General features: G+C 44.0%; 2 protein-coding genes across 6 annotated transcripts; both read right to left on the reverse strand.

The window, feature by feature from the left end:
- Nucleotides 1–877: 877 nt before the first annotated feature.
- immt (inner membrane protein, mitochondrial (mitofilin)) lies at nucleotides 878–16,838 on the reverse strand. 5 transcript variants are annotated; one of them, XM_040010120.1, is made up of 14 exons: nucleotides 16,666–16,838; nucleotides 15,003–15,070; nucleotides 13,419–13,605; nucleotides 12,895–13,021; nucleotides 11,145–11,237; nucleotides 7,563–7,700; nucleotides 7,258–7,391; nucleotides 5,850–5,953; nucleotides 5,424–5,559; nucleotides 4,620–4,749; nucleotides 3,387–3,610; nucleotides 3,164–3,295; nucleotides 2,118–2,247; nucleotides 878–1,881 (listed from the first exon to the last, which is right to left on the reverse strand). In XM_040010120.1, exons 1-14 carry the CDS (start codon nucleotides 16,705–16,707, stop codon nucleotides 1,274–1,276), a joined length of 2,253 nt encoding a protein of 750 aa, XP_039866054.1. In that variant the 5' UTR covers nucleotides 16,708–16,838; the 3' UTR covers nucleotides 878–1,273. The 5 variants fall into 5 exon arrangements, with proteins under 5 accessions (XP_039866054.1, XP_039866053.1, XP_039866055.1 ...); XM_040010119.1 differs by having other exon boundaries at nucleotides 13,419–13,608; XM_040010121.1 differs by lacking the exon at nucleotides 16,666–16,838 and adding an exon at nucleotides 15,884–15,902 and having other exon boundaries at nucleotides 13,419–13,608.
- Nucleotides 16,839–17,297: 459 nt separating this feature from the next.
- On the reverse strand, nucleotides 17,298–21,816 carry LOC120720446 (stem-loop binding protein). The gene is made up of 8 exons (XM_040010137.1): nucleotides 21,370–21,816; nucleotides 20,299–20,442; nucleotides 19,711–19,824; nucleotides 19,534–19,605; nucleotides 18,809–18,931; nucleotides 18,546–18,701; nucleotides 18,349–18,457; nucleotides 17,298–17,919 (listed from the first exon to the last, which is right to left on the reverse strand). The coding sequence occupies exons 1-8, from the start codon at nucleotides 21,426–21,428 to the stop codon at nucleotides 17,860–17,862; spliced, it is 837 nt and encodes a 278-aa protein (XP_039866071.1). The 5' UTR covers nucleotides 21,429–21,816; the 3' UTR covers nucleotides 17,298–17,859.
- Between the last annotated feature and the right edge of the window lie 2,967 nt (nucleotides 21,817–24,783).

Below are 24,783 nucleotides of genomic sequence, written 5' to 3' on the forward strand. Positions count from 1 at the left end.
TCTTTTTCATTGTAGCTGAAGTCCAGGACAAACTGCTCCTTTTCAGCTCAATACCAAACGCATAATATTTTCTCTGAATACGGGATGATTCTGTTTTTTCCTGAATCCTTTATCATCTGCAACTGAAAATAGTTGTGGATGATTACTATACCTTTCTAATGTGACGTTGTTGTCCCTGGCTCTCTCTCTCTCTCCCTCCCGCTCTGTTCCTGTGCTACTGAGTGTAACTACCCCCCTCCCCCCTCTTTAAAACCTCAGAGGACTTTGAGCTCCATTTCTCTGAGTGTGTCTATGTGCACACCCAGGAACTTGAAGCTGGACACTCTTCCCACGCACTCCCTGTTGATGCCGATAGGCTGCAGCTCAGACTTCCTCCTTCCTCCTCCTGAAGTCGAGTGTGGCTTTGTTCTCAAGTTATCACATCATTGAAAAAGCACCGATGGCCAAAAAAAGAAAATTAAAATTTGAAAGGCCGCTGAAATCCTGGAGACATGTTGCTCAAGACCACTTATAAAGTTACTACGAAGGGTTGGCTGCAGCACAGCAGGCAGCGCAGCTCTCCTACTAACCAGAAGGTTGGTGGTTCGACCCCTGCTCCAGTCTACATACCAAATACACTTGAGCTGTGTGTGGAGAGAGAAAGCACCTATGCAGAAAACTCATGGGAAAAGGTGTTTGGAGTGCTCAGGTAGAAACTGCACCACCATAATGAAAGTCTCGCCTTCATTATTAGATGTAAACTCTACCGTGGTGGAGCACAGAGGTAAACTGTCCATGTGTGGGGACAACACTCACAGCGATGCAAACGTCTGCATGAGAGCTCTCATTTTAAACCGTAGTCCCCATGACAAGAACAATGAAATGAAATACAGCGTTGTCTTTTTTCCAGGATTTATTTAACATGTGCAGTATTCACAAATATCCAACTGTAATTCGTAGGATGACGGTTCCATAACACACGGGCTGGAGACGAATAGCTGGGCCAAACCTGCAGTCTGAATTGATAAGACTAAGCTAAGAAGTGCATTGAATGTATCATATAAATAAGTGGCCACAGTGAATTAGTGCTTTCAGAGGAATACATTTATGTGGTTCAGGTAACTTAAAAGGAAGAAACCATCTTTCTGTGCTGCAGACTGCCGATGCTTCCCTGCACAAAGGATTCAGGCTGAAGCTCCACCTGAGCCACTTCCAGCTACACTCGGGAACTTTGATACTTCTTGGAAAAAAAGACTTTTAGCAGATTTTTTCCCTTAACGGTTACTGTGGCAACCTACGGCGCCTGTGTGGTACCCAAACCCACAGCATTTGCGTAAGCAGACAGCAGATTCACTACCTGCCTAGTTTCCAGTGTGAGTCTGGCTTCAATAAGCCAGTCCTCCACCACTCTCCTGGCCTCTCCCCTCAGCTGGTTCACCAGTTTAGCTGCTAACTCCAGGTCCCCGTGCTCCAAGCAGTAGCTAGCATATGACAGAAGCTTGAATGGATCTAAATCCTCAGAGCTCAGCTGGCTAGGCGGAGCTTCCTGACTCTTCTCAAACAGCAGTGCAGCTTGAAGGTAGGACAAGAAATACTGATACAAGGAGTTACGAGATTCATCGATGAGAGCGACGCGGCGGGCCAGCGATCGCAAGGAGTTGAAACGGGCACGGAGAGAGGCCTCGCTGTACACGCCTCGCTGCAGGGATTTCTCCGGAAGAGCCGACGCCAGCGCCAAGGCAAAGTCGTTGTCTCGGCAGCTGTCGCGAACAGCCTGAGCGGCGTTCTCCAGAGGCACAGTGGGCACGTCGGCTTCAGCAGTCTTTAGGGAGTAACTGAGAGCCTCCACAGAGAGCCACAGCTGGTGGGCCTTACGAGCCTCGTCCTCTGCTACCACGTGGCCTGTGTTCAAAAGACAAAGAGATTTACATGACCGAGTGGAAAAGAACGTGTCTGTGTGCACGTGGACATCCAGTCCCTTTGCACACCAGAAAAAAATTATCCAACTATTCCAACATTCATCTACACACATCATCATTCCTACATGTGGTACTCCTCTGCAGCACTCCAGATAACAACCTACCCGACTAATCACTCAGTGCTATTTCTTTGCTTTTTTGGATGCGTGTATCTCTTACTGTCTATAGCTTCTTCCACCCCCTTCAGCCTCGCGTAGGCTGTGTTCATGTCCAAAGTGAAGTTGTCGAGCTGTTCCTGGGTCAGCTGACGGTAGCGAGTCTCCTGTTCCAGCATCTTACTGCTCAGTACCTGAACACAACCAAAGCATAGCTCTGAAGGGCTGAAGGATGAAAAGCACACAGCGTGCAACTCGCAGGAACAGAGTACGCTGCAGCAGCCTGACTCGTCTCAGGTGTCTTGGCCACGCCCCCTTTTACAGGATATTAGTGAAAAAAAGCTTAAGATATGGCAAAACAAGCTGTCAGCTTCCCGTATACAGCAGCATGTTTATTTTATCCTACGCTTTATCACAGACCTCCAACAAAGCAAAGGCCATCAGAGTAAACACAAAACAGTTTAACACGTTTACTGAAGACAGAAGGTTTGAAAATAAAGAAATGATCCAGAGCAGCATCTTTGCTGCAGATGTCAGTAAGCTGTGGTCATGGTAGCGTTGCAGCATGAAGGAAGTGACCCTTCTTGTAAGTGCCAAGTCCTTTCAAATGCACTTACAATGTTTCTAACAGCTCAACAATTATCAGCTGAGCTCAAGGTACAAGAGAAAAGATCAGTTTACTCAGAAATGAAGAACGATGCGAGAAACAGGACGTGAGGAGAAACAAAGAGGGTTTTCAACCAAATACATTCATTACAATTGAAATGTGAGGTGAAGCAGAGTTTGGATTCTTTGTATTAATAATAGTTTATGGCAACAATGACACAAAGAGCTGTTTTACTTTGAGACACAGTTCAAACATCTTCTTGACTGTTTTTACTTTTAGCATTTTGTGCCACTGTTAACATCTATTAGCAAACTTTCTGTAGGATGTTTGTCAGACAGCCAGTGCAAGCTGGTTTCATGGATTAAGTAACTTAACCAAACAGACCACGTTTTATTCAGTATATATTTTGTGTTTACTCTACGCTCCAAACCTGGCAACTCAGAGCCACTAATGTCCTGTAAGTACTCATTTCTGATGTGTAAGCAGACTCTGGGGTAGATCACCTGCTCAGCCTCAGCTTTCAGCTCGTGCTCCTGGACTTTGAGCACATCTTGGACGTGGTCTGTGTGAGCTGCTGCCTGCCGCCGCAGCTGAGTCCTCATCTCTGCCTCCATCACTTCTCTTAACTCAGCCAGCTGCGTACACACAGAGGAAATCGTAACACGTTTTAGATACGCTCACGTTAACTGAAAAACCAGAACAATCTAAAGATATTTTTTCCTGCACCTTCCTCTCCTGGTCCAGCCGGGCATCTTCTTTGACATGTTGCAGGGCAGTGTTGACAGCGTTGTCCAGAGCTTTCTGGTCCTCGAGTTTCTGTTGCTCCAACGCTGCATCAATGTGGATCTTCTCTCTGACCTTCTGCTCAGCCAGCTCTCGGTTCAACTGGTCAATGCGACGATGTGCATGGGCGATCAGAGCGTTGAGGTCGTCTGTGGACAGTTTACCAGCTAACACACAAAAACAAGTTATTCTTGAAAACGTACTTCCTGATCAGCACATAGTTTTGAATGTATGAAAGTAACTAAGAGTTACGGTGACATGCAAGAACGTGAGGTTTTGACTGTAAATGCACATTTCAAAAACCCCGTGAATGTTCAGACGGTGGACTTAGAGCCACCAAACGTTAGCTAACAAAAGACGCACAGAGCTTAAACAACATATTAGATTGTGATCCGATTCTATTTGACGTGCCTGTCACGAATGATACAGGTTATACTGATGTTATTAGTACTGAAACACTAATCATATGTTACTGTAGCCACAGAACGTCGCTCTAAAACCTCAACATCAGTATGGAAACCTAAATATTGCTCCTCATTAGAGGGGAAACGTTGTCACATTCTTTCACTGTACTGTCATCTATGTCAGCAACACAATGAGTGTCCTAATGCATGCTTAATAATCTGGGTAAGTAAATCCCAGACAGCTGATTCTGTTCTTCAGGACATGCCTCGCTCTGTTTATTATCGTACCAGCTGGGAGAAGGTGAAGGCGGCGGCATGAAAGACAGCTTCAGCCACACAAACAACCACATAATAACATGACCTGAGGCTACAGATCACGACTAATAACACTGTGCTGATGTTAGAGACCTGGCTTTATTCATCCATCCCAGACACCAGCTATGGCTAGCAGGCTACACGTAACATCTCTGTGGTTAGAGGCCTGAGGCTGCACGTGCACGTCGACCATCTGGGAATCGAGCAGGTGCTTAAAGGTACATCTGTCACCGTCTTACAATGCTGTGATTGCAGCCCTTCCACCAACTCTGTGAATCGTACTCATGGCCATTCATCACTACACATGACAGTTTCCATATTAACACTTATGAAACTGACCTCAGGCCCATCGTTAGTCCGATTAGCAACCAATGAAAACACAATGTCCAGCTGAACAAATCGAATCAAACTTTGTGTGTGTAAAGACACGTGTTTGAGTGTGTATGCGTGCTCTTACTGAGCCCTTTCCAGTTGGCCTGGATCTCTGGAGTGAGACTGCTGACTTCCCTTTGAAACTGTCGTTTGGCTTCGTTAACCAGTTCACTGTACTGGGAGACGATCTTAGCCTCTGACTCTGCAGACTGAACCTTTAGTTGGTAACATTTGTTAGCAGAAGAACAGAGAGGTGTGAATAGAAAAGGACGAGTTAATAATCATGACAGTGGTGAAGATAACACAGCCAACACTTTAACTGCACATAGTGCTGGTCACTAGAGTTTAATAGGTCATACCACACACATGCTCACAGGGTGTGGGCAAAATGATAATCATATTTCTGATGACAGAGAAAAGGAAACATTTTATCGACACTCACAGCTTGCAGGCAGCAACATTTGTAAGGAAATGAGGAAAATCAAAGGCATTTTGTATCCTTGTTTTAAAATGAGTGTGTATCTACTGAAACAAGGCGCTGCCAGCAGTGCAAAGTAGTGATACAGTATTATATCCAGTCATATCTCAGCATAGAAGGAGCCTACGTAGTGCTCCCATCACATGGACTGGAGCTGCAAATATAGCTGCTGATGCTGGGTTGAGTCACCTCCTCACAAGTTTTCTTGCCTATTTTACAAAGTACTGTGCTTTGATGCTAAGGTAGCTCTTATGTTTGGTACTGGCCAACAGAGGCTAACGTGCTGCTGTCACTTTCAGACAGTTTACAGCTGAGAGGTGCAAATGTGAACGTGAGCCTCAGAAAGGAAGCAAACAGGTCACTTTAATCTCCTGTAGTCGTCCACAATGCACCAAAAAAGAAAAACTTTACCTTCATGACCATTTTGTCCAAGTCCACAACCATGTTATGGAGATTCTCCTCTGCTGCTAAAACCAGCGGGCGAACAGAGGATATCTTCAGCCCTTTGGACTCGTCAATCACTGACCTGAGACTGTCCAAGGACTCGCTGCAAGGAAAGAGATGTGCTGATAAGGAAGACTGCCAAAATAATTGAGTTAGGCAGAGATGTACGCTGCACTCATCACAGCCCTGAAAGCTGAGTGATTATTACATCTTTCAGATTAACCTTGTGCCACACTGGTCATCAGAATTAAAGAAACACTTTTACTCCAAGCAGAAGAAATCACAATTTAAAGAAAGAACATTTATGATTTTCAAGCTAAGTGGAAAAGAAAGAATTCTTCACACACATTCAAGTTTGTAATAAGTATGTTTGTGTGTGTGTGTTTGTGTTACTTGGCTTTCGACAGAGCGGCTCTGGCATCGTTCAAAGCCGTGGTTCTATCAGCAAGAGCAGCTTCCAGGTCCTTCCACTGGTTTGACTTCTCCTCAGGAAGAACCTAAGTTTAAGAAGAACTTCAATAACTCTACTGCAAAACAGTGACGCTTCCCATTCAGTGAGCCTTAAACATTACTAATACAGCGCTGTGGTGGGTGGACCACACAGGCCACAGCAAGCAATGTATCTGATTAAAAACAAGAGTACGCAGGTCTTCAGTGACAGCGCTGCTGTGAGACGATGCAGACGAGCCCAGTCCAGTGGTCTGCAGGACATGTGGGCTTGAGGCAAAGATGGAGTCCTGCCTCATTCATCAGCCTCGATGGAGCTTTTGCAGGTGTGAGCTGGGGATGTCAAATAGATACATAGAAACATTCATGTGGAATTGAAACATATGGATACTTATTCGCAACAGTATCCATCAGACAGGCAGGCGGACACGCAGCTCCACCCTCACCATCAGCTGTAGTAGCAACACTGAACATTTACTGCCATCAGATTCTATTTAGCAGTTATTAGAAATGTTTCCCTGACCAGCGCACATGTTACCATTAGTCATTTAATGTAAGGTAATACTATTACTTTGTTATTCTATTGAAGTAGGTATGTGTACTTTACTTGAGTATTTAATTTTTACTTATACTCCCTACATTTTGAAATAAATATCTGTGCTCTTTAGATTTACCAACAGACTCATCTATAGTTTATACTCCGAGGTTAGCGGGCAGGAGGCGTGCAGGTATCTGTGCTACAGAAAAGGAAGCATGAAGTGTGCAAGTGGTCCCTGCATTAGTGGTTAGATCTGTCCCGACAAGAGTTACACAGAAACCAAACAGACTAAACCAGAGCTGTGAAACACTAAAGAGCTGTGCCCAGAGATTCTACTGTACTCTACTGAAAACAATCTGAACTGAACATCACAGGCTTCCTTCAGCCACACCAGCACACCGTCACTCTCCCTCCAGCCTGCGGCCTTTGGCTCAGATTCAGTCCATCACAGACGGTCCATTTACAAAAGTACTGGACGCTCAGCTCCCAGCAGACTGACCTACTGTATGAAAACCCCGGGGGACTTCCTTCTCGAGTTAACACATTCACCACAGAACACTGGACTAAGTTCAAGGACTCAAACTTGTCCCAGGTTTTTAGTAGATGGACCTACGGTATCCAACGTCGCCTTCAAGCTGAGGGGTAAAAAAGGCCCTAAAGGGCACGGTGGCCCTGTTTTGGTTTTCCAAAAGTACAATCACTGATTTGTACTTCATATTACATTTGGAGTACCAGCTGAGCACAGTCCCCATTTGCTGGGGGTATTAAAACATAAAAGTTGGCACATGCCTTCCTTATGAAGTGCTTGCTGTTTACCTCTGCTTCCATAGCCTCCTTCAGTTTGTCTGTGTGCTGCATGATAGCCTGCAGGGCTGCTTCTTGCGCTCCTATGGCCTGCAGAGTAGCTTTGGCTGAGCTCGCCAGTGAGTCTTCAAGACTGGCTGATACCGCTGAAAAGCAATCACACAGGAAGACAGAGACATTTACTGTCTATAAAATTACACGTCATTATTCAAGTGGTCAGTATGCAACGACGTCACTCTTTGTGTGTGTGTGTGTGTGTGTGTGTGTGTGTGTGTGTGTGTGTGTGTGTGTGTGTGTGTGTGTTGCTGTCATCCTACATGCTGAAATATCCTGTTCCTCCTGTTCTTGTTGAGCAAGTCTAGCAGCCACTTCTTCTACTGGACGCTCTTTCATTGGTTCTGTGGGTGCAGGATGGACCGCTGTCGCCTCCTTGTGTTCATGGCACTCATTGCACTCTTTGAGAGAAAACACACAAACACAGACCTAAAACAACCCCAGTAATCCTCAAGACTGCTGGACTTTCAGCCATGAAAGAACATGAAGTGCTATTATTGTATGTTCACACCACGAATGAAGGTTTTGCAAAACCTTTGCAAATGTAGATGCCTCAGTGACACTGCACGTTAAAAACATTTCAACTTTGGTGCAGATTTGCTTCTTGCTTCATATTCTGTCTCCGGCATTAAATGAAAACTACCGTAACTACTTACTCAACCTGGGCTATTGCACAAGTTAACTAGTCTCCATCCATGTTTCACACAACATGGAGAACTCATGGAGACCAGCAGGTTTGATGCACAATCAAACCTTCTTGCTGTGAGGTGCAAATGCTAATCACTACCATCATCCTGACCAACATAATAATCATATGTGCTGCATTTTGCACTGACTATTATTTTGTTTGTTTCAACGTTATGAATTTAATCGTGAATGTCTACAGATCCACAACAGAAAGCATCCTCTATTGTGGAAGCTTGTACAGTGGGGCAAAAAAGTATTTAGTCAGCCACCGATTGTGCAAGTTCCCCCACCTAAAATGATGACAGAGGTCAGTAATTTGCACCAGAGGTACACTTCAACTGTGAGAGACAGAATGTGAAAAAAAAAAATCCATGAATCCACATGGTAGGATTTGTAAAGAATTTATTCGTAAATCAGGGTGGAAAATAAGTATTTGGTCAATAACAAAAATACAACTCAGTACTTTGTAACATAACCTTTGTTGGCAATAACAGAGGTCAAACGTTTACTATAGGTCTTTACCAGGTTTGTACACACAGTAGCTGGTATTTTGGCCCATTCCTCCATGCAGATCTTCTAGAGAGCAGTGATGTTTTGGGGCTGTCGCCGAGCAACACGGACTTTCAACTCCCGCCACAGATTTTCTATGGGGTTGAGGTCTGGAGACTGGCTAGGCCACTCCAGGACTTTCAAATGCTTCTTACGGAGCCACTCCTTTGTTGCCCGGGCGGTGTGTTTTGGATCATTGTCATGTTGGAAGACCCAGCCTCGTTTCATCTTCAAAGTTCTCACTGATGGAAGGAGGTTTTGGCTCAAAATCTCACGATACATGGCCCCATTCATTCTGTCCTTAACACGGATCAGTCGTCCTGTCCCCTTGGCAGAAAAACAGCCCCATAGCATGATGTTTCCACCCCCATGCTTCACAGTAGGTATGGTGTTCTTGGGATGCAACTCAGTATTCTTCTTCCTCCAAACACGACGAGTTGAGTTTATACCAAAAAGTTCTACTTTGGTTTCATCTGCCCACATGACATTCTCCCAATCCTCTGCTGTATCATCCATGTGCTCTCTGGCAAACTTCAGACGGGCCTGGACATGCACTGGCTTCAGCAGCGGAACACGTCTGGCACTGCGGGATTTGATTCCCTGCCGTTGTAGTGTGTTACTGATGGTGACCTTTGTTACTTTGGTCCCAGCTCTCTGCAGGTCATTCACCAGGTCCCCCCGTGTGGTTCTGGGATCTTTGCTCACCGTTCTCATGATCATTTTGACCCCACGGGATGAGATCTTGCGTGGAGCCCCAGATCGAGGGAGATTATCAGTGGTCTTGTATGTCTTCCATTTTCTGATGATTGCTCCCACAGTTGATTTTTTCACACCAAGCTGCTTGCCTATTGTAGATTCACTCTTCCCAGTCTGGTGCAGGTCTACAATACTTTCCTGGTGTCCTTCAAAAGCTCTTTGGTCTTGGCCATGGCGGAGTTTGGAGTCTGACTGTTTGAGGCTGTGGACAGGTGTCTTTTATACAGATGATGAGTTCAAACAGGTGCCATTCATACAGGTAACGAGTGGGGGACAGAAAAGCTTCTTACAGAAGACGTTACAGGTCTGTGAGAGCCAGAGATTTTCCTTGTTTGAGGTGACCAAATACTTATTTTCCACCCTGATTTACGAATAAATTCTTTACAAATCCTACCATGTGGATTCATGGATTTTTTTTTCACATTCTGTCTCTCACAGTTGAAGTGTACCTCTGGTGCAAATTACTGACCTCTGTCATCATTTTAAGTGGGGGAACTTGCACAATCGGTGGCTGACTAAATACTTTTTTGCCCCACTGTATAATGTAAACAGAATTGGTCCTAGCACTGAACCCTGTGGAACTCCATAAATAACCTCAGTGTGTGAAGAGGACTCTCCATTTACATGCACAAACTGGAGTCTATTAGATAGATATGATACAAACCACTGCAGTGCAGTACCTGTAATACCTACAGCATGTTCTAATCGCTCTAATAGGATATTATGGTCGACAGTATCGAACGCTGCACTGAGGTCTAGCAGGACAAGCACAGAGATGAGTCCACTGTCAGAGGCCATAAGAAGATCATTTGTAACCTTCACTAAAGCTGTTTCTGTGCTGTGATGAGCTCTGAAACCTGACTGAAACTCTTCAAATAAACCTCTGCAGATGATCTGTTAGCTGTTTGACAACTACTCTTTCAAGGATGTTTGATATGAAAGGAAGGTTGGAGATTGGCCTATAATTAGCTAAGACTGCTGGGTCTAGAGATGCTTTTTGAGTAAAGGTTTAACTACAGCCAGTTTGAAGGCCTGTGGTACATAGCCGATCATTAGAGATAGGTTGATCATATTTAAGATCGAAGAATTAATTAATGGCAGGACTTCTTTGAGCAGTTTTGTAGGAATGGGGTCTAAAAGACACGTTGATGGTTTGGAGGAAGTAATTATTGAAGTTAACTCAGAAAGTGTTTGAGAATTATACCACGGAGTCAGGTACTTCTGATTAGAAACCTTAGTTTTCACTGGAGCTACAGTATCCAGAGTCGTACGCAGTGAGGAGGTGAAATTATTAACAAGATGGTCGACCTCTGTTGGAGCAGCGTTCAGGTAGCTGCTCTGCTACAGGGCACTGAAGATGATAACAGTGGGTGGATTATATTCTTAAACGTAGTTGCAGCGCTTTCAGAAAGACGTCTACTGTGATGAAGTTACAGGTTACATGTATTACAAGAGTCGTTATTACTAAAGGAAGCCAACTAACTAAACATCTGAGCAGGAAAGTGCAGAAGAGAACGGTCGGTCGACTACAGACTCTGGATAAAGCACGTAAAGATAACATATCAATATTTAATTCAATTGGCTAAAACACTGCTGTGCTTGTAACAGGAACAGGAAGTGGTACTCTACTGCACAGAGCGCCAACACCAAGTCCGAGCTCCACCCAAAGGAGAGGATTTAATCGTATATACCATGTGCCCACTGTGGATTTGTCTGTGGTTTAGATACTGGCTCTTCTAAGCTGCCGCCCAGAATTTTGCTTTGTGCTGCATAATGACAATAAAGAAGGACAGCAGAGCGTGCAGTGGTTAGCACTGTAGCCTCACAGCAAGGTCCTGTTTCAGTGATGATACCTTTGACTGCTGCTGCCTCTGTGTCACATGGAGCAGGGACTGATGGGACCTCACCGATGGCTGAGATGATATGAGTCGCCTCTGCTGAGGCCTCTAAATGGGACACAAATACAGAAGGCAAGAGCCGCTCAGGAGCTTCCATGTGTGTCACCACGCACAAAACCACTCATACACATAGTAAAGACCATCCATCTACTGGTTTCATCATCACTTCAGCTTCAGCTACAGTGAGGTAGTATTTATGGCAGCATAATGGCTTTAAAGCTATCAAAGATACAATGGCTGCTACAAACTAAGAAGCCTAATAGCAGTGCAAAATGAAATTTCACACGGGAGCAGAGCAACAACAGGAGAGTATAGGAGAAGACAGCTTACCCTGAGAGGCTTCTGCTGGGGCTAAACAACAGAGCGCACATTTACAAACATCTCAAAGAAGAACAGGTGGAGCTAGCAGCTAACAGAGCACACCGCCCCCCCAGAGTGGGGAGTTTGCATCAGCAGATATTAAATGTTGGCTTGGTCTCGTCCCAGAGACATTTACAAGTGAGGCTGATTTGAATGAACTTGAATTAAAATAATATTAACTTCATAATGTAAATAATGATATTACGGCACTGTCGAGATGGCTGATGATCAGGCTGCCTCTGGTGCTGCAGGTGAACACTTTCATGAAACAACTGCATCCTTTGAACACCATCACAGTGGATTTTAAATCAAACTGTCAAGATGAGACTGAAGTGATGAAAGCTGAAAATCCTTCCAAGTCCATCGCTGCCTTTAATGTAGAATCCACGGACGTCACAAAACGCCACCTTTGGTTTTGCAACTGAAAGCGTGCTCTACAAGAGTCAGGTGACCAACTTTATACTATCACAGATTCCTGGTGCCATTTCAATCAGCAGTTACAATGTCAGCAAAAACTAGTGACCTCGTACAGCACATTCCTTTACATACATTATGAGGTGTCGCTAGATTTTCTTGCACGCTCAGTCGTCCAGGTAAAGAAATGTGGACGCAGCATCTTCAGCGTGTTAAAGTGGGTAAAATGCTCTCCCACTACATTTTGACAGTCTACCTCTTCCAGGGTGTTCTTGAATTTGCTAAATGTTGCACAGAGTGTCCCCTAACCAAGGAAGGACTTTTGCGATTACCCACTTTAATCCCTCTGTCCTACAGGCTTCTCAGTGTCGCTGAGGTCGCGAGTGCATTTCTTCTTTTAAAGAATTTACCAGATTACTGACTCGGCCCCTCCTACGGTTGTTGCCAGCTCTCTCATACATCTGTTGGGTTTTCAGCTTAACGCTGGCCTCACTCACTGTACCAACATCACTTTGGAGCGCTTACTGCAAATTCCAGAAAAACAAACCAAACACAAGTCCAACTGGACTTTATCTGTTTCATTTGTAATGGAGTCCTTACAAACTTTGTCTCTGAAAGTGGTTTATTAGATATACAAGTGTCTATAATGAATAACTCAATAATCCAATACTAGTGTTAGAATCCTTGAAATGAAGCTGCGCTGGAATCACATCTTGGCTGAGTTCAAACCCACTGTGGTGGTGTACAAACACAACAGCCCCTTACTGTCACTGCACAGATGCAATGAAACTGTGGGCGCTCCACCCGACTACTGTGAACGAACTATAACAAAACGGAAATAGAAATAAAGCTGATAGAATCAGAGCACATGATGAAAGGCAGATGGCAACATGAAGCCATGAGTTATAATGACAGTGGGCGCCACACTTACCCTCTAGGCTCTGTGCAGGCTGACTGGGGGCGGGGCTGGAGTCTTTGACCGGACCCTCGGCTCCCTCCTTCTTCGCCGACTTCTTCACTTGTTTTTCTATCATAGAGGGCGGCTGGGCCAACTCCACCTTAACAGCAACCATTTAAATCGAAGCATACGTTATTACAGTGTGGTTCTAAAAATGTGGTTATTCTTTCTATACAAATATTTATATTGTATTGTGTGGAAGTTTATTAGCTGATATCACCAATTCTGAGTCGAATTTTAACAGACACACACTGGAAAGGTGGAGGTATGGGGGTGGAGGTATGGGGGTGGAGGTATGGGGCTTCAATGCAGTCTGATCATTTGAAAAGCCATTGTAACGTACAGTGAATCCTCCTTAAACCATCAGAGACCAGATACTCACACATGGAGAGCCAGTAAAAGAAAAAATGTTCGACTTCAATTCTTCTGAACTGACGGTGAAACACAAACAAACTTTGTGTCCTGTAACTATGACTAGGATGAGCTGAGCACCGTACCCGTTTCTTTATGGGGAGGCCAGGATCTTGGGCAGCGGGTCCCAAAGCCAAACCCAGCAGCCAGTCTGAGTACGGGACGTTCTTCTCAACCGCTGCTCTGAACTTATGGTCCCATTTGGCGTAGAGTACGGTCCCTCCAATGCCACCACTTACTGTCAGCAAGCCGGCAACAACCACTTTGGAAGCACTACTGAAATGAAAAAGGACAAGCAGACATGAATGAATGGACAGTCTCGCTAACGGCCTTTGGGAAGGGACGCTGCACTCTGTGTATCCTAGTTCAGCCGACTTGCATATAGTGATCTCAGGAGGAAAGCGATGCTGTAGAAGCGGCACACTCTTCACTACGATAGCACTGAAGATCTTCTCTTGAGGATGAGAGATCCGTGTTTTGAAACGACAGGGAGCAGTCACATGTAAACATGGAGCCAGAGCGCAGCGGCCAGCGGGACACAGATTTTGGTGGCAGGCACAGCACATGTCGCATCTGTGTGAGAGGCCCTTAAGAAGACAGCTGAAGCCCATGTGCTAGTCCTAAACAATTCATTAGTGTACTGTGTGTGTTGGTGTGTGAATGGGCTCATTGAGTGCAGCACGGAGAAGATCTTGGAGAACGCACGGCTGCCGTGAACACTCAGAACAAGAGCTCTGAGTGAAAAACTGGATTACATCTGGAGGGGCTCGCTCGAACAACACCTTTGAGCGCAAATTGGATCACATCTTGGGGAAGTGCACTGCGGTCGTGAGTTCTCAGAACCTGCTCTTTGAGCAAAAAGAACGACAACATCACGAACGTAAGTTTGATAACATCATGGAGAAGCTCGCGGCTCTCCAACGGGAGATTGAGAGACCAGTGTCGGACTGTTAGAACAGCTTTGAAATTCATATGAGTTGTTCGCACTAAAGTAAAAACCACCATCACTTCATGCGGAGACCCCTTCGGCGCCAGCTGCGGCCTCAAGGCTGGAGCTGAACAACAACACCCTGATAACGACTGTGCTTAGACTGTTCCCCCCATTCCATGCAAGCCCACCTGGGTTGGCTGGAAGACTGTTTACTTAGCCTGGCGGGGCGAAGGACACTGTCTCAGCTGAACTCTGGACACACACGCACACACACACACTGATGTGCACACACTGATCCCCCCTCCCTTTCCAAACGCCTTCGATGCTTGTCCCCTCCCGGGGAAGATGGCGGTCGACTGGACCAGCGCAGACATGCTGCAGGACCGGATGCGCTGTCTACACCGGCTCTCTCTTACCCTTTACCCGCCCCTGTTGCTTGTCTTGTGTTTCTGTGGTGTATTGATAGTCATGTGCTTTTTGTGTTGAGGTGTTTTTTCTGTTATCAAACTGTTCTCCCACTAGGAGCTCAGTCTGAGTGGAGTTTTTTTCTCCTCCTCTTACCTCATGTTATGTATTTTCGTTGTTTTTTTCCTATCAGCCGACCTTTCTGACGTGTCTCCCCAATGTGATGTTTGTGTAAAGTTGGTCAGAAGGTTCCTTTGTAAGTGCGCATGCGCCATTAGCGTGCTGCCTGCTGTAACCCTAATTTCCTTCGGGATTAATAAAGTATTCTGATTACCTGCTCTCTCCTGCTGTGTAGTGCCGACACTGCTGCAGACTGGTAAGAGGGATTCTCCTGTAGTTCTTCTGCAAAGTGGTGAGGAAAGCGTGGCAGTGAAAAGAAATCCATGTCACACAGATCCAGAACGGGCACACATTCACAGCAAGCACAGAGCAACAAATTTCAGTGCAAGCAACAGACTACACAATGTTTTCCTTATCGTCATATAAAAGATTGGGGAATTAGGTGCAGAGATGCTGTTCATAAGGTAAAAACAGACTTTGTGCAATTCTAACAAGCCTGAAAATCAGTACTTTGTCTGAACACCTTTACTCTTCAAAACAGCCTGAGCACTCTGAGCCATGCTTTCTTGTAATTACATTAAATAGCCTTCAGAAACAGAGGTTTCATTCTCTGTCAGGACGATGCCACACTGCTTGGACGGACACGGGTTAGTTTCAGGACAGCTTCATCAATTGAATTTTTCAGTGGGAAGGTGGCAGTCAAGAAACCACTGATTTAGAGGAGAAACAGACAGGGGTGGGTGTGCCAACATAAACAAGGACTGGACTGAAACAGCGCAGAGCGCAGTCCCAGGAACAGCTGAGATACTGCGCAGAGCAGCCGAGCTGGAAGGGTAGACCGCCCGCAGAGGCGCAGTGCTATACTGACAGGTCGATCACAACCAGCTAATCAGCATTTGATGATTTCAATTTTAAATTTCATGATATTCATGTCACACACGAGCTTGCCCATTAACTGTAGCGTAAGTAATATATGGATTTTAGTAATAAGTAAGTAATAAGTTTAGCACAGTTTGTCACTTGCTGTTAAATCATAAAAATAATTAATTTGTCGTGATTAAATCTAAACAACAATAAGCAAAACTGTTGATTTACCATTTAAAACAGATCAGCAAATGAAGTACAAAGCATGATTTCTGAGCAGTAAACTGCACTCTTATTTTGTAAATACAGATTCAGGTACATGGCGAACACATCCAAGCCGAGTCCGGCAGAGACGAACATGTTTCCGTGTCCGGTGGAAAGAAGAGCCGAGGTGCAACAGTGTGATGCTGTAGCCCAGGGATGTCAAACTTATTCCGGCCCACTTTAACAGGTGAAAGCCACCTTTCTGTCACTGTGCAGAGGTCTAGCTGCACACTTAATCCCAGAAACAGAACAGAAAGTTTTCGAGAACGCACATCATGCGTTAGTATTTGTGGATTTTACGAAGACAACCTGCAGCGTTTGTTCTGATTCATTATAAATACCAAGTCTACGTGCAAACGCGTTTTAAAGGCTAGTGCCGCTATTAGCATAAAATACTGCTCCGGTTAGCTGTTATCAAACCTGTGGCCGATAAAAGGTCAAACAGACAAGTTTTGGTTTTTGCCATGATGACCTCTCCGCTCAAACTTAGCCAAACTCGTTAGCTTGGTTATGCTTAAAACGCCATTATCCATCTGTCACCGGAAGAAACCCGGCTAACGTTAGCATGCTGCGCTGTTCTGACAGCGTCCACAACCAATTGCATGGCATCAAATACAGCGCTCGACAGCACCGAAGAGTTAACAGCCCGAACTAGTAAATTCACTGTGGCACCTTGAAGCAGGCTCTGGGTCACTGAATGACAACACGCTAACGTTAGCCCGCGGCTGCGGAGCAGGCAGCAGGCTTACCCGGGCGGTAGCATTAGCCCCTCTCAGACACGCTCTCAGCATGGTCTTCTCCTGCTTTGGTTTCTGAGTTCGTAAATAAATTAACCTGCACAGAAACAGATAAATTCTTTGCTGCTCTTCTTCGTCTTCTCGCGCACTCTTCTTCTCCTCAGTACTTTGCGTGGATTAAACGTTTGCGTGCACAACAGCGCCCCCTTATGTTGTTCCCGTCATTCTTCCATCTTTTTTGATGTCCCACACATAGATTTATAAGAGCACACAAATCAGTTTGTCCACCTTCGTCCAGGCCTCGATCGAAGACATAAGTCAGACAGATGATCCTTATTTCCCAGCACTCCTAAACTAAGCTAAACAGATTCTCACCAGTGCCGGGCAGTTCTGGTTATCTATACTCTCTAGCATACAACACTGGTTATGTGTGAGCTCATACAGTATTCCAGTTCAACACACATTTTCCACTAATTACTACATCAGCTGTGTGAAGTGTGTCAGAAACTCTGGTTTCAAAGTCACTATTTAAATCTGTGGCATGCTGTCCAATGATGGACCAAGTTTTCAACAGTTTTTAGCCAAAAATCACAAAAAAATAAAAAAAAAAAAAAATAATTCACAAAAAAAAGAGGAAACATTGGTTTTTCTTGTTTTATTTATTTATTTGTTTGTTTTTTTATTTCAAGTTCTATTAAAGATACAGCAGTAAGAAACAATTACATTTGTATTAAAACAAAAAGCCACAGCCCAATATTTCTCAAGGATAACTCAAAACAACACATCATTGCCTCCGTTTCTATTAAGACGACTCCTCCGAGTTCAGACAGTTTCTATGCATCTGGAATCTTCTCAGGTAGAATATGAGAGATGTAAGCTCGCATTTGCACAAAACTAGATGCACACTCCAACAGGCCTGGTACAGCAAGTGGGGGTTTTTTTGAATACCAAATTCTGAAACATGCGTCGTTAAAAATGTAAAATCTTGTCATAAAATACCCGGAACAGATAAACTACAACAAATGGCCCAAACGATGGATGGAGAAACATATGGTGAAAACAAAACTCAACATTAATTATAATCAGTGACTGCCAGCCAAAGACAGTGTGTCCACACAGACTCTTAGCTGGCAGCTGCAGCAGTTTTTTCTGAGTGGACTGTGTGAAGTCGATGTGGGGGGAGGACTGAACCATTCAATAACAAGGCTATGCAATATTAGGCTCTGCCGTCCTTTGTACTTTGACCGGAGTACCGCAGTCTTCATCCTGAACAACACAACACAAACAATATCATTTAATACAGTGTTTGTAAGGGTGGCTTTTTCATCTGTGGATTAAACTTTGCACAACAAGTAAGGAGACCTGTGTTTGCTCCCATTGGACAGCCTGCTTGTTTCACCTTAAATGGGCCACATTTGCCAGAAAAAATCCAAACAGCAGAGTTGAGCAAAGAGAAAGCTGAGCAAACGTTTCCTTTCTTTTTGTGCCAAGTTTACAAGCAATCCCACCATCATCATCATCATCATCTTTATTTTCTTAAAAACTGATGATCGTCTAAACAATGGACCAGATAAATATTTAAACCAAGGTTCCAGAAAGATTCAGTCAAAACCTCTGAATCAAACGCTACGATTGTCAGTCGTCAGCACGTGTGGGCCTCGACATTTCAGCAGCACCTCAGTGACTTCCACTCACCTCCACTGACAGGCTGTGTATTGGCAGCGAGGTCTGGGTGTTCTGGGAGTCAGTAATGGTTGGGAAATCTAGTTCAATGTCCATTACATCATCAAGGTTGAGCTCCTCACTGGTGGGAGAAGGAGAAATATACACATCATACATGAGGACGGCCAGCAGCTGACTGACGACGTGCAGAATGTGTACGAGTGTCTTACACGACATCGAGGGTCTTGTCCTGGCCTTCCTCTGCAGGGGGGTCCCAGGCATGTAGTTTGACCTTCCACAGTTTGATCTGCTGGTCCCAGGAGCGACGACTGTACTTCCTGAACTTATTGGGAGTTTTTGGATGAACGCCTGGCTGACGCATGTGTCTGAAAAGAAGAAACACGAGGGTTAATGCTGACCAGTGTATTACACACACCAGCAGCGGGCAGGCTTTACACTGGATGCTCCACAGCACGCGTCTCTGTCGACCTACTTAGGAACTTCTTTGATGTAGCGGTCGTAGGCCAGCGTGTTCTTGCCATAGTTGATCTGTTTCTGTCGTCGTAGCAACACAGCTTCATCGGTTTCCATGTTATCTCCCTCTCTGGAGTCACAGCTGCAGCACACAGACACATTTAGTCCCGTGCACACAATACAAAAAGACACAACTCTAACATTCAACGCGACAAGAGCCCGACTTCCTTCATAATGATTTTACTCGTAAATGATTGTAAACACAAAGTTTCCAAAAAATTTAAAAGTTACTGTCGTGTTAAACAAGCCTGTGTTACCGTTTAATGAACAAAACTCAGTTTTTACATTAGTAATGAGCTCAAAGCCGTGACATGGCAGTTAAAGCGATGTTTGACACGTCGCGTTTCAGCCTCGCTGTCACAAGGACAGAAACCCTCATCGTCTCATAGCAGATATGATATTTATCGCATCATATTCTGATGCTGAGCACTTTTTGTTACCACATAACTGAGCTCCATTAGTGCAATCTGTTTTACCTTACTCGCTGCTTTGTTCGGTGATACTGCATTGATTTTATTTCATGTTTCCATCATTTTGGGGATGAATACATTTTGTCTTGCCTTATTAATGGTAAAACTACATTGCACACTTGTATAGCTGCAGGTGGACATGTGGTTTGAGAAGTGAGTGTTCCATCAGTTCATGAATATTCTGAGTTTAAAGGTCTGTGAGAGAATGAGATACCTTCCAGACGAGCCAGACGAGGCCCTTCTCTCCCTCTGGGTGAATTCTGCCCCCAGTATCCTCCTCCTGTAACTGAACACAGTGCAAACAGTGAGTCTGCAATCCAAAACAGGAAGAGAGTATCTGCTTTCATGTGCTTAAAAGACACCTGAAATGATGCAGAAACTGTTTAATTACCGCTGCATGTCTCTGTGCACATCCCTCCTCATCTCATCGTCCTCCACCTGGCTGCCCCAGTCAGCCTGCCGACCACAGCGGGACACTGAGCCTGTGCTCTCTGGTGTAGTGAAGCTAGGAGGACAATACCACAGGTTACACACACACAGGGATGTTACTGCTACAGTTCCAGCAGATGTCGTGGCCACATGTTGGTAATGGAGTCAGTAACCTGATTTTTAGAGTGGTTCATTAGCAGAGACTGGCTTGCTTCACTCAGTTATAGTGTAGTTAGATTTATTTTTTTTTTAAACACTACCATTCAAACTAAAATCATTCTAATAATTGTTTTTCTTTTTCTTCTCGAGCCTACACTGGAGTTTGGATGTGAACTACACAGACCAATGAAACTCTCACACTGCACGGTCTACATTTAACAAAGCACCTTTGAGCAGGGCCATTGAAGCTGTGGGTTTTTGGTCCAGTCTGAAACATTTCCCCAACAAACGCCAAAAACCCACAAAGCTTCAGCCGCCTCGTGGCTTTTCAGTTACAAGTCCGCTGCGTTACATGTTTATCACTTTCCACATTAACTGATCTTACTCTCACCTAGTATGTCTGCGATCAGGGTGTTTGTAGCTGGAGTCGGTGTGTCCGTTCCTTCCTCTATCAATATCATCTGCCTCGCTGTTGCTCCGCAGGCTCCCATTGATCCCCCTCTTCCTGCAGTGGGACCACCGAGATGGGCCAAAGCTACACAAGAAGACACAAAACACGTGCAGATTTAAACATGCTAATTCATTCTTGTTTTTTATTAGATTTCTGCAAACACGTCTCAAAAACATTCTCTTCTGTGTCAAATTAGAAAAAAAATCACGGCTGTTAAAAATGCAAAAGCAGCAAATATGTGCATGGACTGCAAACACACGGTGGGACGCACGGTCCCACGCAGGAAAACACTCATGATCGTTTCACGTCTCCGTATTCAAAAATGGCAAAGCTGCACTAACTGTTTCAAAATCCGGGAATTTCTTTTAAACCTTCTTAGACAGATTAAAGTCTAGAGAAGCTGAATTTTCTTCAATAATAAATGGTTAGTTGAGTACAGTGGGTAAAACTGGAGCCATACACTTCCTTTAATAGACAATTTCTCCCGCCAACTTCTTCCGATTGTGCGGACCATCATCCATCTGTGACTCTTGTTTTTCCTGGAGGGCACTTAGGGCCGCGTATTCTAACATCAGACGTTACAACTACAGCTGTTAACCACCTGTCACGTTTCATCCACTCACTTGTGTGTTACACTTAGCATTCACAGTCCACAATGTACTCGAGTGTTAGCTTTAGCAGTTGTCTGTATTTAACGCCTTACCGTCACCTTTTTACCCGCACTGTTAGCTAGCGTCACTGTCAGGTCCACTGTTCACGACAGACCTGCTACAGACTGCTAGCTTCTACGAGCTTAAAGAAAATAAGGTAACCATAGATACTAGCAAGAACACAGCGTGTACTAGAGTCACGCAGGTCCATCGGGTACAACAAATGTTTTTTAGCCTTCAAAATGTCCAGATCATCTTTGCAGACAAAGGTTAAGCTAATCTGACGCAGTGGCTTCCATTTAACGAACACAGACAAAGGTTTAGCCGCTAATGACAGACTGAGGCGGGAATGTAAACAGACCTTTTTTCGTGCTCGATGTTGTGATCCTCACGTCGCCGCTCTTTGGTCCAGTCAGACATGTTCTCGGTTAAAAAACAAGACTGCGTAGCAGGAGACTTCTTTGTGCTCAGCTGGGAACTTACAGCACCCACAGTCTGAAGATACGCGCCAACTCTGAAAGACGCGCGACCTCAAACGAGCCAATTGGTCACGTGGCCGGAAGTAGGAACGGAGGAAGACCACAGCTGTCGAATATGTGCTGGGCTGAAAGAGTGTGCTCACGCTGTGTCTGTGGCGTTATTTTTGTGCAAATAACGCCATGTGTATCCCCCTTTGGCAATAGTCGTGCGGTTTTCTTGTGGCCTCTGGTATACACAGCTTCTCTGAGCTGGCTCCAGGATGTTTAACTGTGGATGTGCTCGATCGACGAGTGGCCAGAGAAGGGGCGGGTTTAAGGTGCTGCGCTCCGCCTTCTTCTTCTTCTTTATATGGTTTATTGGCGGTTGGCAAACAGCAAAATGACGCATTACAGCCACCAACTGGTGTGGAGTGTGGACCGAAAAGACAAGAGAAAAAAAATCAAATCCTCCTGAACAAATGGGTCTGCCTTAAGAACCAAAATACAGCCTGATAACTTTCACTTATAGAGTTCGTGCGAAATAAATCAAGCAAGTCCAACTTCACTCTCATATCGTCCAGCTTTTTGATCAGTTGTCTCCTTTCAGCATCATACTTAATGCAATAAAACGTGTTCTGTTGTTTCCTGTTCCCTACTGCAGCCACACTCCCCTGTACAGTGTTTTCCTATTAAAAACAATGTGCTATTTTATTTATTTATTTATTTTTAGAAAGAGGGGCAATACATATTAATGAACATTTTAACAAATGTAAATATGCCAGATTATAGCCTTGGGCTAATTTCCATCTGCAGACCCTCTGGCAGGTTGGTGTTAAACACAAGTTAGTAAAAAGATACAGAGACACTATTTACAGGTCATGTGACAAGGACAAAAACAGTGATCACATTATACTAGAACAAACAATGACAAGGAGAGTGGACACAGAGGACAATATAGATAACAATAACAGAAACACATCAATTATATCGCACAAACCCCAGTATTGTACATGCCCTGACTGTCCTGATATTGCACTGACCCATTACACTAATAGTTGTTTCCCTTTTTGTAATACACTAACTCTTTTTCCCGTCCAATATAAAGCATGATTATTAAACATGATCACATGTTTGTGTGTCCCTCAGCCGCCCTTTTAGGTGACTCTTAAAGATGGGTAGACTTGTACTTCCCTCACTGACAGTGGAAGACTATTCCAGAAGCTCACTCCCTGATATGACAGAGCATCTGTGAACAGGTGGTCCGCCTAAATGTCAGTTCACAATCACCTCTAACAGCGGCTCGAGTCAGTCGAGACCCGGCAACACTGCTAGACTTTTGTTTAATAAAATCACTGATTGGTGGAGGCGCCAGACCATGTATAACTTTGTATATTAGACAGGCAGATTTAAATGATTTGAAATTAGTAAAATTTAAAAACTTGGATTTATCTAAAATTTGACAATGGTGATATGAAAAAGTGGTTTTATCTAATATTTTCAGTGCTCTTTTGTAGCACACTTCGATTGGCCCAATAGCAGCAAAGCTACTTGGACCAACTTGTAATACAGTATTCAATATGAGCCGGTATCATAGAGAGCAGCAATGTAATCGCTGCTGTGTCTGTTAATGATGTGCGGATATGTCTAAAGTTCTGTATATTAACATTCACAGGTTTCACTACTTTTTAATGTGTTTTTTAAAGGATAATTTGGAGTCTAGTAGCACTCCCAAACACTTAAATTCCTCAACATGAATTAATTCTTGTGCACCCAAGAAAACTTTTACTGCAGCCACGGTTGTTTTAGGTTTACTAAAAAACACTGATACGGTCTTTTTAACATTAAGGCACAGGCATGAGTCATTCAGCCATTTCTGTAAATCATGTAATGCCAGTGAAAGCTGATGGGCTGCATCATCAGCAGCTTTGGCTTGTGTAAAAATTACTGTATCATCAGCATGCATATTCAAACCAGTGTGTCCGAATCTAAGTCGAGATATGTCGGAATGTGCCATTTATAAGAAGCACGTGGCAGCAGTTTAGTCCACAGAGATATCATGTTCATATGGTGGAAGAGTTCGTAATGCTGTAGAGAGACTGCATCACAATAGTTTCCCCCCATAGCCCATAAAAATAATTACATCTTACTGTCTTATATTTAAGTGCTGTGATCCGGTGGAACTCCATTCTGCTGATATCATTCCGGTAAAAGCTTTCCTAGTTGTGACATTAGACAAATTTAATTAGATGTGCATTCACCAGAATCTCAGGAAGCTGTGACTTTACATTTTGTGACAAAAGGAAAAGGACTTAGAACAATAAGGTCCTGCAGTCCCTGATTCTGATTATTAGATTTGGAGCAGAAGGTCCTGTCAGGTGTTATATTACCAGTGTCATTTAATATGTGCATCATATACCATATTCTGTTCTCCTGCCAGTTTATTTAGCAATAAATCTTTATTCCTAAATACCACATATCTACTGTTCCACAGTGGTGGATTATGAGGGCTGAAGTTGCTTGTAGATAATTTCAGTATAATAATTATGAATGAAATTAGTCTTTGTGTTTTTCCGTCACAATCACATCTTAGAAGAAAACTCGTGACCCACGGCTTCTTAAATATTCAGTTAATGATATTAAACATCAAACTATCTGTTTTTAAAAGAAATCTTAGCCATTTTATTTAAATGGTAACATTAATGCACTCGACAATAATGACTTTCATTCCTCTATTTACACTCTTTATTTATTATTGCTTTTCTAATGTAGTGCATTTTTCTAAATATAAGTGAAGTTAGCCTTGTTTATAGCTTTTACTGCAGTCTTGGAAAGTGGCCAGGACCAAACTGGAGTCTTCAGATGCATTCCATCTTTAGTAAGTTAATTATGTCTATAACGTTTTCCCTAAATCCAAGCAACTCTGAGGAAAGACTGGAAATTAAATAAAAACTCATTTAACCCAACGTTGTTTTTATTTATGTGCACAGGAGCTGTTCAATAACAGAAATACTGATGTAAATAGTATCTAAAAAAGACAAATCCAAAGCACACACATGACTGTATTACTATAAACTGTTACAGTGAATGTCTGCACACCACAGTAGCTTGGAGCATTTAAAGCCACAGAGCCAGTGTTGTTGCCTACAGCTTGTCACAGAGTTTTGTCATAGCGCTGCTGACTCAGCCTCCTGGAGACGTTGCTTTCGTAAGCTCCCCTCCTTTTCCTGGGAGGTGCTGGTGTTTACATGGATGTGCTCGTGGTGCTGGCTGGGCTCTGTACCAGTACTGGGTTCCTCTGGTTTCATACCTCAGTACCA

The sequence above is a fragment of the Simochromis diagramma genome, unplaced genomic scaffold, assembly GCF_900408965.1.
Source record: "Simochromis diagramma unplaced genomic scaffold, fSimDia1.1 OVJJ01000585.1, whole genome shotgun sequence".
Classification (NCBI taxonomy): Eukaryota; Metazoa; Chordata; class Actinopteri; order Cichliformes; family Cichlidae; genus Simochromis; species Simochromis diagramma.